Source organism: Athene cunicularia, assembly GCF_003259725.1.
Source record: "Athene cunicularia isolate RWA chromosome 1 unlocalized genomic scaffold, athCun1 chr1_part2, whole genome shotgun sequence".
Classification (NCBI taxonomy): Eukaryota; Metazoa; Chordata; class Aves; order Strigiformes; family Strigidae; genus Athene; species Athene cunicularia.
Window position 1 is genome coordinate 19,093,402 of NW_020799092.1, and position 17,262 is coordinate 19,110,663.

At 42.1% G+C, this 17,262-nt stretch overlaps 1 protein-coding gene across 2 annotated transcripts in view; it reads left to right on the forward strand.

The window, feature by feature from the left end:
• STAB2 (stabilin 2) overlaps positions 1 to 17,262 on the forward strand; it is an 81,566-nt gene that overhangs the window by 40,390 nt on the left and 23,914 nt on the right. For both annotated transcript variants that reach the window (XM_026867927.1, XM_026867928.1), the window contains 13 exons: positions 1,747 to 1,878; positions 2,956 to 3,081; positions 4,420 to 4,476; positions 5,678 to 5,773; positions 6,258 to 6,453; positions 6,991 to 7,086; positions 8,088 to 8,133; positions 9,524 to 9,600; positions 11,075 to 11,200; positions 11,748 to 11,821; positions 13,619 to 13,690; positions 16,354 to 16,473; positions 16,924 to 16,971. In XM_026867927.1, coding sequence (XP_026723728.1) covers positions 1,747 to 1,878; positions 2,956 to 3,081; positions 4,420 to 4,476; positions 5,678 to 5,773; positions 6,258 to 6,453; positions 6,991 to 7,086; positions 8,088 to 8,133; positions 9,524 to 9,600; positions 11,075 to 11,200; positions 11,748 to 11,821; positions 13,619 to 13,690; positions 16,354 to 16,473; positions 16,924 to 16,971 — 1,266 coding nt within the window. The remainder of the gene's footprint in view (positions 1 to 1,746; positions 1,879 to 2,955; positions 3,082 to 4,419; positions 4,477 to 5,677; positions 5,774 to 6,257; positions 6,454 to 6,990; positions 7,087 to 8,087; positions 8,134 to 9,523; positions 9,601 to 11,074; positions 11,201 to 11,747; positions 11,822 to 13,618; positions 13,691 to 16,353; positions 16,474 to 16,923; positions 16,972 to 17,262) is intronic.

The window sequence follows — 17,262 nt, forward strand, 5'->3', positions numbered from 1 at the left end:
TCAATGACATTAATACTTTCCTGCCTCTTCCGTAAATATTTACCCTGACGCACTCTGTCCCTACTTTCATAGTCTCCATTTACAGCCAGGAAGCTGAGGAGCACAGGGTTCAAATAACTCACCCCAAAATATTTACCACCAACTAGCAGACCCATGGCAAAAGTCCCGCTTGCTGCCTCACCAGAGGAATCCATGCATGATCAAGCTACACCTGCTCAAATTACTTTAACTGCTATTTTAGTTTTCATGATACGACATCATTTCTATATCACTGTAAGAAGCATTTATAGCAAAATTTGAGACACATGCAGGATACCAATCCCACTGGATTTGGATTACACACACACAGAAATCCTTTTCATTTCCACCACTTACCAATGTTTCTTCTGTCTTTCTTCTATCCTCCCAACCTTGTCTGGTGTGGCAATCTGACAAAGAAAATCAGAACACAACCATAAGGCTGAGCTCGCCTAAGCCTTATCCTCTTCATGAAATACCTTGGGAGAAACTGCTACAAAAGGAAGAGCTTGGCACAGGAAGAGACCCCATTTCTTGGCCTTGATGAAGCAAGGTTTTGTTCTCACTTTCCTAGTGATTAAAGACAGAAATCAAGATAAAGAAGAGTTAACTTTTCCTCCAAATCATCCAAGTCAGGAGGATTAAATACGGTTGGACACTGATCAAGATTATCTCTATCTTAATTTCCACTTTCTTGACTGCAAATATTTCTTTGTCAAATATGTGAAAATTAAAAATAGAATAGGTCCCACTCTCAGGGATGTAAACCCCACTATTTCACCCTGTGGTCAAAGCCAGGCAACACCACAAATCTTGCAACCTGGTGTTGGTTCATGCTTTCACACACTTTCGAAGGAGCAGAAGAGCAAGGAGCAGTACGAACATTCAGAACAAGGACACAGTAGACAACAGGATTTCCCACAAGCATCTTTTATTGCAAAGACACAGAGCTGCAGCAGCATTTTATCTGTTGGCTAAACAACTTCTAAACACTCCAAATGCCCCAGCTGCTCTCACATCTACAAATCTCTCACAAACACATCCTACTTCTGCTTCCTCCTCCAAGTCAGGGAGAGCTCTGGGAGTCCCTTGCTTTGGAACAAGATGCAGAGGCCTTGGGAAGCCCTCACAAAATTCTGATGTACAATGGAAAATTTCACCACATCAGTGAAAAAATCACACACTCTAGCAATGAGGCACAGAAAACTTTCCATTTAACAGGTATGGCTCTAAGACTTTATTGACAGAAGATGACCTTAAAGATTTAAACAAAAAAAAAAGAAAACCAAACACTATAAATTACTGTATATAGGTGATGTATATGTATATAGGTGATTCGGGGATTCCCAAAGGAAGACAGAATGGGTATGGGGAAGATCATAAAAGCACTCATGAATATGCAGCTTTCAACGTCAAATGATCTCATGAAGTTCAGAGTCCTAAAAAAGTCATCTGACCGATTTTTCTCTGAATCTGTCAGCCAGCCCTATACAAAGAGACACTGCCAGGCTCGAGCAAACCATGGTCTCACCAGTTCAACAGCCTTTTATCCCCCACGGTCAATAATGATTCTTTATGACAGGAATGCAGACTCTCCAATATTCCTGCTGGCAAAGCTTCTCCTTCAATCTAGGCAATCTAAGTTTGGCTTATACCCTTAGGGAAAACTGTCTCTAATAACTTTTCATGCTTTGTTACGTAACTCTGAATTTAATTGTGTGTTTGCAGGATAAAGGCCAAATCCTCTATCATGTTGTTCTGGATGAGAAGCTCCTGAAGAACAGCCTGCACAATGGCATGCACAGGGAGACCATGCTAGGGTTCTCCTACCAGGTTGGGTTCTTCCTCCACAACGACCAGGTATTGTCTGCACTTGCTTGGAGAAACACTTTCCTGCTTTTTACAAATCTAGCTTCAACTCTAACTTAAGATGCAGTCAAAAGGAACTGTGCAGCGCCCATTAGCTTCTGGGATGTAATAGCACAAAAGTTGTCACTCAAATGTACTGTGTCTCTCAGACCTGCTTAATTCAGAGTCACCCTCAAAGAGATCTTTAACTGAATTTGATTTTGGTTGTGCTGTTCACATTTAGCATTGCATTTTAGAAGCTACTATGGTGGATGCTCATCTCTAGCAGCTATAAGTCTGCAATGCAAATCAGTCATTAATCCGACTTCCAAGAGCTATTAGAAACCCACCTTCAGTTATAAAACATTAATTCTATTTTCTGTGGATTTATTCCATTTCCAATCCTAAGAGCTCGAAGCATTGGGCAATAAATATGAACTGTCTTTGAACACCACTCATGGAAAAATCAAGCACAGCCAGATTAAGCGACGCACCCAGTTTTGTGGCACAGATGGGAAGGGAACTTGGTCTTTCTCCTCTGTCCCAGAGTTCCTTCTGGGCATAGGCAAAGGAGGACAGCAAGTTTCTTACTAAAGCAGTTTCAGCCCTGCTGTTTGCTCTGCCCACGCCATAAGCTTTGAAAAGTATGTCCTCATGGAGCTGTTGGTAGTGAGGGCACAATGGGAGTGTGGAGTAGCAGTGAGATGATGAAAGTCCTCCTTGAAGAATCAGCTGGGAGAGCCTCTCTGAAGTCCCTCATCCCCCACTGACAGCAAACCCAGCTCTTGGCTTGCTTTAGGCTCCTTCTTCAAACCCTTTACCTTTACACCCCATGGTGGAAAAATCTGCTCTGCCAAATCCTATTGATAAGAAACTTCAACAGGCTGCAAGTCATCTCATGCCCTCAAGTCCAGTGAAGCCCTTAAATGCAGCAACTGGGATGTGAAAAAATGCTTGAAGTTAACTACATTCATTGGTTTTCCTGAAGTGAAACTTGCACATTACTCCTCCTTTCACCTCCTACTGCTAGTGACCATATAGCTGCCAAACAGCTCTGCTGCTTTCCAACTGATTGCATTTCTTTTGCAGCTATTCATAAATGATGCACCTATAAGCTATACAAATGTTGCAACAGACAAAGGAATTATTCATGGATTGGGAAAGGTCCTGGAAATCCAGAAGAACAGATGTGACATCAATGATAGCGTGATCATCGTAAGTGGTTCTATTCGTATAGAGGCTTAAAGCCCATGGGAGAGGTCTATAACCAAACACAGCTCAAATGTACAGGATAAGTGACACTATTTCCCAGTAAGGAATGCACGCATTTTCCACAAGAGATATTCCTACCAGAGTTTTAGTATATATTAAGACATCTTTGATCCTGCAATTGGTGTACTGACAGCCTGGATAAAATATAATCAGAGTAGCACAGGAATAAGCAATTCCTGAGCTTTAATTTTCAGGTAATAATTGTAATGCACTATTCTAATATGTCACCTTAGGCAGACCACTTTTTATAAAGTAAACAAGTGGAAAAAATGGAAAATAAAATATTTTTAGTAAGGAAAAAAATTTCTTTTCATTCCAAGTGTCAATTACAACTGTGTGTGCACATGAATTCCTTATACCTTCTGAGTAAAGCATTCTCACTCTTTTGTTTCTTTTATATATGAAATATAAACGGGTTTACATTCCTCTAAAGAATAGGATGCGATTTCCTCAGACTGGCAGAGGAAGATTTCCTTTCCTGAGTCAAATAGGATGGCAACCAGGCAACTTACCTCCCTTTTTATGAAGGATGCAATGAACTAGACAAGGAAGAAAAAGTGAGACTTGTGCTTCAGTTACAACAAATTTAACAGGCACGAACTTTTGCAGCTTAATCTTTTCCTTGGGATACAGTCCCATATTTGAGTATATTTCACTCAAGGCTTTTCCCCAGCTTTGCTCTCTCAGGTCCTTTGCACATAGTCTTTTGTTTTCGCATGGAAATTTATTTTCCTTGCTATATTCAAATGCAGCAACATATTTCAACATTCGCTTAAGCCTTACTAAATGTAAGGACATAGTTATCTAAACAGGAATAATATTAAACAGGGTCTACTAGGTATATCTAAGAATTTTGTAGAAGCTGACCTTACATGTGCAAATGATTCACACACACATATAGCATAGGACATACACATGGTATGAGTTTTCCATTTCTAAGCTGTCCTTGCCCTTGTGCCACAGGCAAAGTTTGTCCTAGCTCAGGATTTACCTTTTACTGTGCTTTCAGTGGGGAGGCCTTTAGGAAGCATTGCTCTAGAAGAGCAAAGAGAAATATCCAACAGAGGTTTCCTTCTCCTTTCCCTTGGGAGAAGGCTTCCCATGGGGCATCCCTACAGACCCACTGGTAGGGATGTCCTTCCTTGCCAAGCAGACCAGCTACCCTCACCACCTTTACCAAACGGGGTCATCCTGACTGTACCCTGAGGGCTAGGTTTAAAAATATAACTGGAAATTATGCATTTTTAGTCTGTTAACTACCTCTCATCTGCATTGCTTAAGGAAAAGTGTAGAAGTTGTTCGTACCCGTCAAGGTGTCCCCCAAGAACAAAAGAAATAGTAAGTATTTTATCATTAATACTAATTACTTTTTTATCAAAACTGAGCAGAGATGCATTTAATTCTGGTTTTAATATAATTGCCTCGGTTTCAACAAAAGTTATTGGAGTTACATCAACCTGCTACATATATTACTTACAATCAGTAGATTCAATCCACCCTAAGAGCAAGTGAGCAGAATCAAGAGCAGCTTAAAGATAGCCTTATCCTGAAAGACCAGTTTCTAGTGTGCATTGGGACAACTGAAGCCTTCTCTAACTGTAAAGGTGACTTCTACGATGCAAAACTGAGGGACCTGAGCATGGTCTGGAGTAGCTTGCTACCAGGGGAATTACAGAAGCAGCTTTTAGCCCTTCAAATCAGAACGGAAGGGCAAACTTAGTGAGTTATGGTCATAGGGAGATTTGGAGACTACAGAGACTTTGGATGCCCAGGACCAGTACATGAGAACTGCAGATATTTTGCAGGTTCCTGCCAACCACAATAAGACCTAGAGTTTCTTGGCATCTAAATTTCTCTGGGAAAGCCCCTCGGCTGGGATTATAGAAGCATATTTTCCTTCATACCTTCTTCTATTTTTTAATTAATTATGTCAGTAACATGAATCCAAAGCAGGTTAAGTCCCATCCACCCCGCTATTGACTGACAAAGCCCAGCTGAAGTGTTCATGGGTAAAACTCAAAAACATTAACATTTCCTTGACAATGAGCAACAGGATGCTCATCTCAAATCTAACAAGTGTACAATGAGACTGGCAAGGCTTCAGCAAGCATTCATTCCCAACCATGTCCAGACCTGGAAGATAACACTTCACCAGCTGTTTTGGCAGAACTTTGGCTCTTAGTTTTCCAAGAATTAGGCAAAACAGGAAATGTGTCAGAAAAAAAAATATAGATATATATATACATATATATATATTTGTCAAACTTCAGAAAAAAATTCTGTTTGATTCTGAGCAAAGGCAGTGTTGGACACATCTTTAAAATGCCCTAGGGCACTGAGTTAAATTGATCATATGTTCACTAGCAAAAATCACTTAGCTAATGCATTTTTATTTCTAAAAGTATTTCCTTCATTTTCATTGTGAATGTGTGAGGCAGTGTACAGCATACAAAAAGTTAATGTTCCATTTTTTTAAATATTTGAAACTAATTGATCAGTATTACTCAGAAGTGCAGCTGTTTCTCCAATTTTTGTTCAGACAGGAGCAAAGAAATACTGTGTTCTCTCGGAAAACAACATGAGATTGTACACCATCCAGATCGGGTGCCAGACAAAGTGTGCTAAAACTGTCATTGTGAGTACACCGTTTCTGTTGCAGTAAAAGCCAGACACCCCCATTCCTGAACTTCACCCTCTTCGTAATCCCCACTAAACATGTGTAGCACGTCAAGGCAGTCCCTGACAACATATTTATAGGCCTTTTATTCTGGATGCAGCAGAGGTTGGAAGATTAAAGGCTGATGAAGGCTGCAGCATAGGAAGGGTTGGGAGCCAACGTGGTGCAGAGGGAGCACAGGTTTGGGAAAGATAATCCTATGCTAGTCCCTCACAATCTTGTCCACCTTTCCCTGGGGGTGGTGGAGGACACCTGGGTCCCACCAAGGACCTGGGGTGGCAGCCTGAGCCCCAGCACAGTAAGGAGCGTGGCCAGAGACCAGCAGAGATGAAGCACTGTGAAAAATCCAGATCTATAGTTCACCTCCATCCAGCAGCAGTCCCCAGAGATGATACCCGCCAGCCACATGCTGGCCCTCAGCACGGCATTTCTGGGTTTCCAGACGCGGGAGTGCTGCGCAGGTTTCTTCGGACAGCAGTGCCAGCCCTGCCCGGGAAAAGCGGGGAACGCCTGCTTCGGAAATGGCGTCTGCCTGGATGGCATCAATGGTACGGGTGCCTGCGAGTGTGGAGTGGGGTTTGTCGGCACGGCCTGCGAAAGCTGCATCGAAGGCAAATATGGCCGCAACTGTGATCAAGGTACTGAGCATCCCCAAACCACACAGGCACCTTCACTACTCTTGTGAGATGTCAAAACCTCCCCCTTAGTTCTTCTAACCATGTCCGTTCTAGGTCCTGGAAAGGTACATCATTAATAAAATAAAGTGTAATAAAACAGTCTTAAAAACATCATTAACCACTTTTCCTTCCCCATTATGGTATTTTCCCTCTACTCTCTTGTTCGGAGACGGTGCCTCCTACTCCGGCATGCTACAAGCTTAGAACAGCATCCGGTAAGAATAATCCTCTTTAGCACTGCTTTTTCAGCAATGCTTTCCCCTTAAAATACAGTTTCAGTCCCTGTATTTGTGAATAGAGGAAAGATAAGCGTATTTTGAAATTAGATTTATTCTATAGGTGGAAGCCAATAGGCACAAGCCAAAGCATTTCTTGAAATAGCCTAGAGCAGAAGGTGCCATCAGCAGAAGGTGTCTGAGCCATCCCTCCTGCTCTTCCCTCCCCTCCCTGCCTTGCTGCACACACTGCCCGGGGGTTCCCTCCCATCTCTCCCCACAGCCTGTGCCTGCGTCCACGGGAAATGCAGCAGCGGGATCGACGGGGACGGCTCCTGTGAATGTGACGTTGGCTGGAGAGGGGTGACATGCGAGACCGGTAAGTGTTCCATTACTTTTTTTCTGGGGCGAGAAGTGAGCATTTCAAGAAATGCAGAACTACAGCTGTGATCAGATCCCAGGGCACTACCAGACATCCAGCAGCTTGGGAAATACGGGTGACACTCCTGTGCTATGGCAATTAATTACCTTATTAATAGAGACCCAGTTGAGTCTTAAAGGCCTTACTTAGCTAATTCTCTACCTGTGTCACCCTGTATCTGTCCCTAAAGAATATCCCATTTGTTAAGTCTATACATTTTGCAAAGCAGAGTTACCTAGCACAGAGAAGGTCAAACAGTTGTCTAATCTGCCTGGCAGCCAAACCACCACACTAGCACATTTTGATCCTCAGATCAAAAGGCTCTCAAGGGCTTCAATAAGCTGATTTAGCTACAAAACACTGGATATTAAATTCTGTTCTTGCTAATAAAAATTAATTATCAAATAAATCATTTTGTGTTTAATAGAGCTCCTACAGCCAGTAAAATTATATTTTAGTTAGACATAATTAAAATGTATTAAATAACTATTTCAAAACTCTACATATAATAGTATAAAATAAAAAATGGTATAAGCACATTAATAATATCATTCAATATCAGTTTTAAATTTGGCCAGGGAAAAAATAGTAATTAAATTAACTTTATAGTTGGAGTTGCTATAGTTACTATACCTGAGCAAATTTCAGTTCCTTTAGAAAACCCACACTTATACAATTAAACTAATAATGTGCAAAATTCACCAGACTAAATACAGATAAATGACAACTGGTGAAATATTTTCCTGGCAATACATTGACAAGCCTCTTCCTCACAACTGAATCAAAGTGGCACCCACTGATGGAGTCTCTATACAGACTGAGCGCAGTTGTCTGGTGCAGAACTCATAACAGACTCCAGCTCTGCATGGTGGGAACAAAATACTGGGAAACTAGAAGAATTTTGATCCAAAAGGTTCTGAATCCTGTTTCCTTTTTTTTTTTTTTTTTTTCTCTTGCAGAAATCAAAGAGGACGCATGTAATGCCTCCTGCCATACCAGTGCTAAGTATGTGTGAAATCCACTTATATGGAGAAGGGAAGAGCAATATTAATGTAACATATTCAGTGATAACACCAAAAAGTTCAAACCACGCATGTTAAATGGGGAAACAAATAGGACTGGGGGAGGGGGGGGGCAGGGGGGAAGAAAAAGGAGAGCAAAAAAAGAAGTGAGATAACCTACCATGCAGTATACAAAGAAACGGAGCCTGCAGCACTGAAAAGAACAGGAGACCAGGGCAAGATTGATCACAAAGGCAGGTTTCTGTGGTGGGCTTTCTCTGCTCATCCTATTTGTCCCATCCACCACCACACACAACTGAGAAATGCCATTGGCACAGTGACTTCACCAGAGAGCTGCATTTGGCAAGAAACAGCTCTCCTCTTCACATCAAAATATATTTAAAAAAAAAAAATGCTCTCAGCAGCCCAGTACCAATACTGGGACACTAATCAGTTTTCAGAGGAGCAAGTCACCCCCTTTGAGCCATTTACTGAAGTGCACCTGAAGCCCATCATTGACCAGACAGCAAGATTTACATTATCAAAGACATTTAAAAAACAAGGAAAGGTCACTGGCAAGACTCATTTTCAGCCACAGCTCTTCTGTAAGAGAAGAGAAACCAGAAGGGCAACCCTCCTTTTTCACAGACGTAGATCACTCTCCCCCGCTGCAGTTCACAGCAGTGATATTGTACCAGGCTTTTTTGTCAAAACTCCACTCTCAAGTTTGCTCAGGGGGATCCCACACATACTGGCATCAAAACAGTGTTTCTGACAGGAGAAGCAGGCTGTTTTTTCTCTTGAGCCTTATTCATCCACTGCCATACCCCTGCAGGTACAAGGATAGCTACAGGCACAGCAGGAGTGGCAGGGAAGGATTGGGATTGTGCTGGCTGCATGACACCAGGGAGTAACCCCTGTATTATACAGTGTTCACAGGACAGCAAACTCATGTTTGCATACAGAAGGCCAAACTGTTGAAAAAAAACAGACTTGAACCCAGAGGACTCATATGCCTGGCTCCCACCCTTGAACATCAGTTCTGCTGCATCCCTCAATAAATTGTGTGCACAGAAAATAAAAATTTGTGCACAGTTTTTGGGTGAGCAGGCATGCAACTTCTGAGGTTCTACATGAGAAAAACAGGACACTGGATGACCAAAGCATGCATTTTTAATACTTAAAATAATACATAAAAAAATGCATTTTGAAAGCCTGGTCCAAGTAGGTTCATTTTTATGGTCATAACTATAGCATACTGTATGGTTAAATGCTTTGCTATTTCTATGTGACATTACCTTTGAAACAATGCGCAAAAACAAGGGCTGTACAAAAGACCTGACTCCTTTTCTTTTTTTTTTTTTTTTAATGTCTTTCTCTTATTACTTTTTTAGTTGCCTTCTCCTATCAAATGGCACTGCCTATTGCAAGTGTGCAGCTGGGTTTGAGGGAAACGGGACTTTCTGCACAGGCAAGTGTGTTTCTTCCCTTTTGAAAAAAATGTTCTTGGAGCACTCTGTGGTGATGATGGAGCTGGTGAGAGATGAGCACTTCCCTATGCACCAGTTAAAAAACAAGAATCACTGCCAGTTTCCTCAAAACAACTAAGAGCCCAACAGGTGCAGATTCCTAGCAAACAAAGGGCTCAATATCTCCAAGTTGCAAGGCATTGTGCTAAGGGAGACCAGAGAAAAGGGAACATGCCGTGCACAACCCAGGCCCCATTGTTTGCGGAGAATGAAACCTGGATTATGACTTTTACTCCTTTTCCCAACAAAGCCCAGCAAAGAGAGGCCAATTCAGGGTACAATAGCACTTCCAGCAATTGGAAGCTGTATAGCCCTACTGTTTCCTCAGCTTTCTGAACTTGCACAGATTTCTGGGGTGGTAAAACCAGCTTCTTTAGACCACAGAGATCTGAGAGACTCTCAGAAAGGGGCAAGAGCAGTTTATCCCAGGTGTTCCTTCAAGAGCGTGGCATGTCCAGACTTACAAAATAGACTGCTTCCAGCTACAGTGATTGCAATTAATTTTACAATTGTTTTACTTAATCCTTAACTGATTAAAATACTAATGCTTTTGGGAACAGAAGCATATTTGTCTACTCACAATGGCTGGCAGGGTCTTAATCCAAGAATTTAGCAGTTTCACTGCTTTCATTTTCTCTTCTGGCACAAATCAACCAAATCCATTTTGTTCTATGGGTGGGAAATTCCCCACGCGCAGGAAGAGGTGTGTGACACAGGTCACCCAGTAGCAGCTCTGCACTCACCTTTATTCCCCAGTACAAGATTCCTGAGCAAAACAAGTTACAGGACAAGTCATCTCCTCACTCTGGCTGTTACAGGTGCTGAAACAGCAATTTGGGATCATTTGAGGCAAAAACTAAAGCAACATTTGAAGATCAGAAAATGCTTCCTCCTTGCTCTCAGGGTAATCCAAGCAAATTCAATTTGCAAGCCTCTGACTCATCCAGAGTTGGAGAGACAGCACGAGTATCCATATGAATAACCAGGATTTTTGTCACAGGAGCGCTGGGTGGTATTACACTCTAGACCTCCTGCGAGAGAAGGTGTATGGTCTGTGTGCAGTAAAAGGCAAGCTAAGGGAAAGCTTCAAATGGCCATTTAATCTAGAGAAGAACGTGAAGGCCCCTTTTTTGCGGCTTGGTTGGAATGGGCAGAATCAGAAAATGAGAAGTGACTGAAAGTCAGTCCAGGATGAATCTGACCTTCCAGACTAGAAGCATCTTCTCAGGTTTCCCTCTTCCCTAATCAATAAGGTGTATGAAATATCTGGCACTAATGAAATTATGTCTTCTTAAATCAGAAAGAGTCTGTGTTCAGAAAATGTTAGCAAATCCCTTTAAAAAATAGAAGCAACTGAATCCGAAAAGCAAAAAGCCATTTAATCATATTGGTTTAATCTGGGTTGTCACTGTTCAGCTATTGATGCTTGCAAGACTAGCAACGGTGGCTGTTCTGCCAAGGCAGAGTGCAGAAGAACAACGCCTGGCAATAGAGTGTGCGTCTGCAATGCTGGGTACACTGGAGATGGAACAGTCTGCATCGGTGAGCATTTGCAACGTCTCATGTAGCACACAGAAGGAAATTACAGGAGCGGGTTTTCCTGTAGATGGAAGAACCTTCTTCCACTATGACCCAGAAGTGCAATTTCCTGATACTGTAGACCCTGATGCTAAAGGCATCTCTACCGGCCACGTGGTTGATAGTACTTGGCAAACCACACAACTATAGCAGTGTGGTGTGACACCAAAGCTTATTACAAAAAATCTGTCTCTCTACACGGATAGGCCCATCTTCAGCAGCCTGATATGCTCATGCTCCTCTGACCTGCAAACTTAGACTTTTAGACACTGTTGTATCATACCTCCCCAGGTATGGTTTTAGAAATGCTGATGGCAGGGTTTTAGCCTTCACCAAGACAACTGCAAGACCTAGATTGAAGTATTAAGTAGCTAAGGGAATGAATTGCATTGATTCACAGTTGTCATAAACCTGCATTCCTAGTATGCTTTACTTAAAATTCTCCCTTCTTGAGTTTTCAAAAGTCACTCTTTTTTTTTTTTTATTATTTTACGGTTTCTGTTTTATAAAGAAATCAACCCTTGTCTGGAGAGCCATGGTGGATGTGATAGAAATGCAGAATGCACACAGACTGGACCCAATCAAGTGAGTACTTGTCAGTGCAGATAAATAAAACTGGCCAACTGTTTACAGTTGGATAAAGAAAGATTTCCCCGTCTCAACTTTGTTTTTAAATGGAAAAGTGGATTTCATAACAAAAATTCTGAAAAGTATATGCTTCCCTCAAAAAGGTATTTGATGGGGAGAATGGACAAACATGAAAAAATTAATTTCAGTAAAATAAACCCAAAATTGCAGAAGAAAGCAGTGTCTTGCTCTTTCAAGTAGTTATTTTTCTTCTTTGGGAGGTTTTGATGTGAAAACCTGTCAGTTTGAAAGTACTGCCAGATAATGTTTCTTTTATTGTTATAGAAACTGTCCATGGGAAAATTCCATTTCAGACTAGCCCTTCTCCCAGCACAGCTCAAACATCCTCACAAGGAAACAAAACATCCTGAATCACAGTTGTGGTATAGGGGTTACAGTGTACCAGCATCCACTCGCTCCTCACTGCTCTGTGTCTCCCATGCAGAAGTACCACTTATTCTTCAAAGAAAGAAGAACTATAGAAGGACAGTGGGGGAAAGGAGAAACAAATTGGCCCAGGCCATCGAGTGACACAGATTAGTGTTTCTATTTTTATAACAATTTCAGAAGCAGCTGAACACCCTGACTGCAACACTTCTTATCATCCCCCTGTAGTTTCATACTGTCTGTTGGCAGGACTGTAATCCTCCTGTGAGCACTGCACAACAGTATTTCTTCAAAAGCAATGCAGGAAACAGAGACCAGAACTCAGAGGCCACCTCCAGCCCTCTGGGTGTCCAGGGACAGGAGGAGCGATAACCCCATCAACCCTTGTTGCCAGTACTGATCAGTTAACTCTTTGCCTTGCCTGTCATTTGCAAGTCGGTACATTTCTGATGGGAGCACAGAGCCACTTAATTCCTTCCACATCCCTCTAGACAAGACAGGTGATGGCTATTTTCTTCCATACACCCTTCACTGGGGATGGAAGTAGTAGCTAGAACGTGATTATTTATACTTCCTTACCCATGGGAATATCGTTAACATCGGAGCAATAATAACCTCCACTACAAAAATCCCAGGACTGCAGAGTCACATTTATACAACAGAAACATGTCTGCTTTCTGTTGGGCTTTCAGTCATCCAGGTACATAAAACACTGCTATTACACTGCCTAGCAGTTTTATTTGTGCTGCAGAAATCACCTTGAATTTTCAATCTCCTACATATTAAATGTGAATTCTAAACTGAGAGCCATTAAGCAGTGAATTGGAAAGGAATGAAGTAATTTCATTGCAACCATGTTAATTTTTCATCTTTGTGATAACTGCAAGTGCAAAACAGAATCATCATGACACAAGTGTCAAACAGATTACCAGTTGTCAGTAACATCAGGACACAGTTCCAACTGTGTTTCAAAGATTTGTTTCATCCCTTAAAAGAACAGGGAAAGAGAAGAGAAGAGAGGGGAATGCCAACCTGTGCAAATAAAATAAGGGAAACAAATTAGGGGTTTAGCCTATTTCTCCAGCAAGCTGGTCATGTGCAGATGTCAAAGAGATCATTTCAAATAAGCAGGACAGCAGAGGACAGACAAAAGATGGATGGGCAGAGAAAGGGCAGAGAGAGCCTCCTGGAATTGTTACTCCTCAATCTCAGTCTATGGTTGCTCATGATGGCTAGGAAACTGCTGCAGAAGTGATGATATACACTGTGCACTATGAAATAATCAGGCAAAAAATTAATTAAATATAAACATGCTGAAAAAGATCAAACATCTTTCCATTTATGCATGTCTTCTGTTTTTGCTTGTAGGCGGTATGTAACTGCTTGAAGGGATACTCTGGAGATGGTAAAAGATGTACATATATCAGTCTGTGTTCACAAGTAAGTATCCATTTAAGGAGAGTATTTAAGATCTTGATATCATCATTGCACTTTTGGGGTTTGCAAGCCTTCAAAACTAAGCCAGATATGCCCAGAATCAACTCATGTTAACTTAGCTAATTTTCAAATGTGCTTGGTTCAGTACACCCTTTGGTGCTGTCACTATTTTAGAAACCAAGTATGAAGTAAGGGCTTTTCCTGGACCACAGCCTGGATGTAACACAAGTGAGGGCCCAGACTCATCACCGAGTCTTAAAAAAACACTTCAGATCAGACCTAGAGAAACAGACCCTCATCTGCAGTGGTAAAATGTAAGTCACATCATCTCAGCAAATTTTTTGTCATTGCTTGAGTTCATATAAAAAACCCACTATCTAAATTTGTCTTTGGGGGACAGAGGGCTTATGAACATTTCAGTTAATATTAAAAAAAAAAAATGCAGTTTCTAGGCAAGACAGTTAGAGAGCTTAGTTCAAATGATAAGAAAAAGAAGCGTGATCTACTACATGCTACCTGTAAAGAGAAAAAAAAAAATCTACAGTTCAGGTTGTTGATGCTCAGGGACCAGTTCTAGCTGTTCTAGGAGCCAGGTGATTGGGAACCAAAGAGAGTAGTCTATGGTAGATCAAAACACCTATTTGTTTTCAATGTTGTCATGTCAGTACGTCCTCTGGCGTGATTTGGGACTGTATCTGTGCATCCTGAACAAGAGAAATGATCCGCTGCCAATATACACGTCCCCTTCTCAGTCTGAAATTTTTCCAGCCTAATCAGATTATCAAGTCTTCACATCGCTGCATCGTTACCAATGAAATCCATGTTGGGGCAAAGAGGTGCTCAAGGGCCTGGTCTCCCTGGAGTAGATGTTTCCAGTGGAAATTCCAGCGGGAATTTCAGCCTGCAGGCTCACCTAGGGCAGAGCTCCCATGGGGCAAGTCAAAGAACAGAGCCCCGCAGTCCCTATGGCCATGCATAGGCTGCATCCCCAACGCATCCCTGGGATGCAGAACACAGGGTATCAACACTGCAAGCTGCAGCAGAGGTGGCTTAGTGAACACTGAAGCGGAGGAGGTGAGAAGACGGATGGCGGAATGGAAGCCTCTCCTGATGGGGAGGTTAAAAGAAAAAAAGAATTTTCTACACCAACCATTTCCCTTCTTTCCCTCCGCAACACACAATGCAGTGCTTCCCGTGGCATTCCTCATTTTGTCCCTCACTTACTACTGCAGGCTGAGAACTGGCCACGTTTGTTTCACGGTGCTACGTACTTGCACCAGCCGCATTGCTCTGCTTGGCAAGCTGCAGCAGGGACATATCCACTCTCCCGTGCACATTAATCCTTTGTGCTCCAGGCGCAGTGACAATAATTCTCACCCTCCCAGCCTGGCCTGTCAGCAGAGTTTCTCTCTAACCTTGAAAGGTTGCAGAGATGAAAGAGCAAGGGCAAAAACATAAGCTGGAGGAAGGGGAGCTCAAAGTTATGATCTACCACTTCCTAAGATTCTGTATGCTTTTGCCTTTTCCTTATGCCTTGTTCCAGCAACTTTGCTTCCAAATGGTTAATTATGCTAGGATAATTAAAGATATAATTTAAAAAAATACAATTTTGAGAAGTGTTGCTGTCAGACCAAAGGCTAATCTGACTTCACTGTGGCAAACCTCTGGGCAGAAAAGCTTTATGGGAAGCTATGAAAAACCCAAGATTGCCAGAAGTCCACCTAGAGCTAGCCAAATAAATAGCAAGTGCACCCAAGCCCACTAATTACAGTCAGTACTCACTATGGCCTGTCAAGTCAGGCCCCATGGTAGCTCCCAAGAGAGCTTCTACTGCCACTCATGGCCCATGGGAAAGGGTCACCGAGATGACCAGCAACATGAAGGACACATGAAACAAGCATCAGGAAAGAAAACAAGTTGGCTTCCCAATTTCTGTTGATTTGCTCTCAAGTTTAAGATAGAAACTTATCTGTAAACTGAGATTCTACCTGAGGAGCACTAACCTGTGACTGGGCAGAGCTCTGAGCCCCAACACACTGCTTCTGGTTGAGGAACATCTCCTCTCCACACAGAAAGTTTCCTGGAGGCAGGCGGCCGAGGAGGTGCATCACTGCTGCTCTAAGCCTTACGTTGCACTGGTGGTGCACCCAGGGGTGAACAGGAGATGTTTTAGAGGAAAGCACATGTGACAGGTCCCCATTCCAGCTGGCCTGGGCCATCAGACAGCTGAAGAACAATAGTCCTATGCTAATGCTCTTCCAGAAATCCAGGCTCCTAGAACCACAGAAGTGATGTACAGCTGTAAATAGTTCCCTTCAGCGTAAATCAATGGTGCTTCAGCAGAGCAGTTAAAACTCATCCCCAAGGTCCAGAATGAAGCCTGCCTGGAAAGCTTGTGGATCCTTATAACACCATGAACTGAGTATAAAAGGAGGGAATCAAAACTACATCTTCTTCATAAAAGGAGAGTTATTTCTTATGAACCTTAAATGCTCTTTATTGTTTGCAAGAAAGCATATACTATCAGAAGCTCCAGTAAGATCTCATTTCAAAAAACTGTTGGGATTAAGTCTTTCTAAGCTATATACCTTGGGGGGAAAAGTGGTGAACTAGAATAGTTCTGTACACCTGGCAATGAAGGAATTTTTAAATTTTCATCTTACAAGAATAATGGAGGCTGCAGTGAATTTGCCATCTGTAATGACACCGAGCTGACAGAAAGGACCTGCACCTGCAAACATAACTACGTTGGGGATGGATTTAAGTGCCGAAGCAATATCTTCCAGGTACAGTGCTGTACATGTTTTCTGTCCCTTATTTTTCTTCAGGTAGTTATTTAATACAATGGCTGTCTCTTGAAACATGCCATTTTTTTTCTTAAACAAATTGATAAATCTATCCCAGAATTTGAAACAATCCCAATCCAAGAAATCAGGAAGAGAAACAGGATGCTGCAAGATAACCTTACCTGACTCAGAAAAAAAAAAAATAAAATAAACAACTGATAGACAATCTCTATGGCTGTAGTACTACAGAGTTAATACTGGTACTTTTATGTGTCAAAGAAGACTGCTTTTGATAGAGCAAGGTAAGAAAAGAACAGGAGCATTGCAGATGGGCAGCATTTATTCTAAGCCAGAAGTTTTCTTTCTTTTCCAAGTGTTGGATTTATTTGTACTCCACAGATGTTGTCTCATGTTTGCAGCACTGTTACAAAGCCTTGTTCTTGATTGCAGGAACTTCTCAGAGACTCCAACACATCTAGGTTTTATTTCCATTTAGAGGTAAGAAAAGGTCAAGGGTTTTGGTTGGGTTTTTTTTTTGTTTGGGGAGGGGGGTTCCTACCTTGGCAGTCTGGCCCGAAGTAGCCCTTGCAGCACTTGGCTGTCTGGATGACCATGGAGCAGTTCCTACGGCAGCCATCCCTCCGCAGCCCGTAAGACTCGTACGTGCACCACTGAATCCCTTCCTGAGCCAGCACAGAGAGGGGGAAAACCACAGGAAGATGAATGGTATGTGGAGGTTTGGGTTTCTTCTTCAAATCAGTTTCTGATGTACACTGAATTAAAATGTGA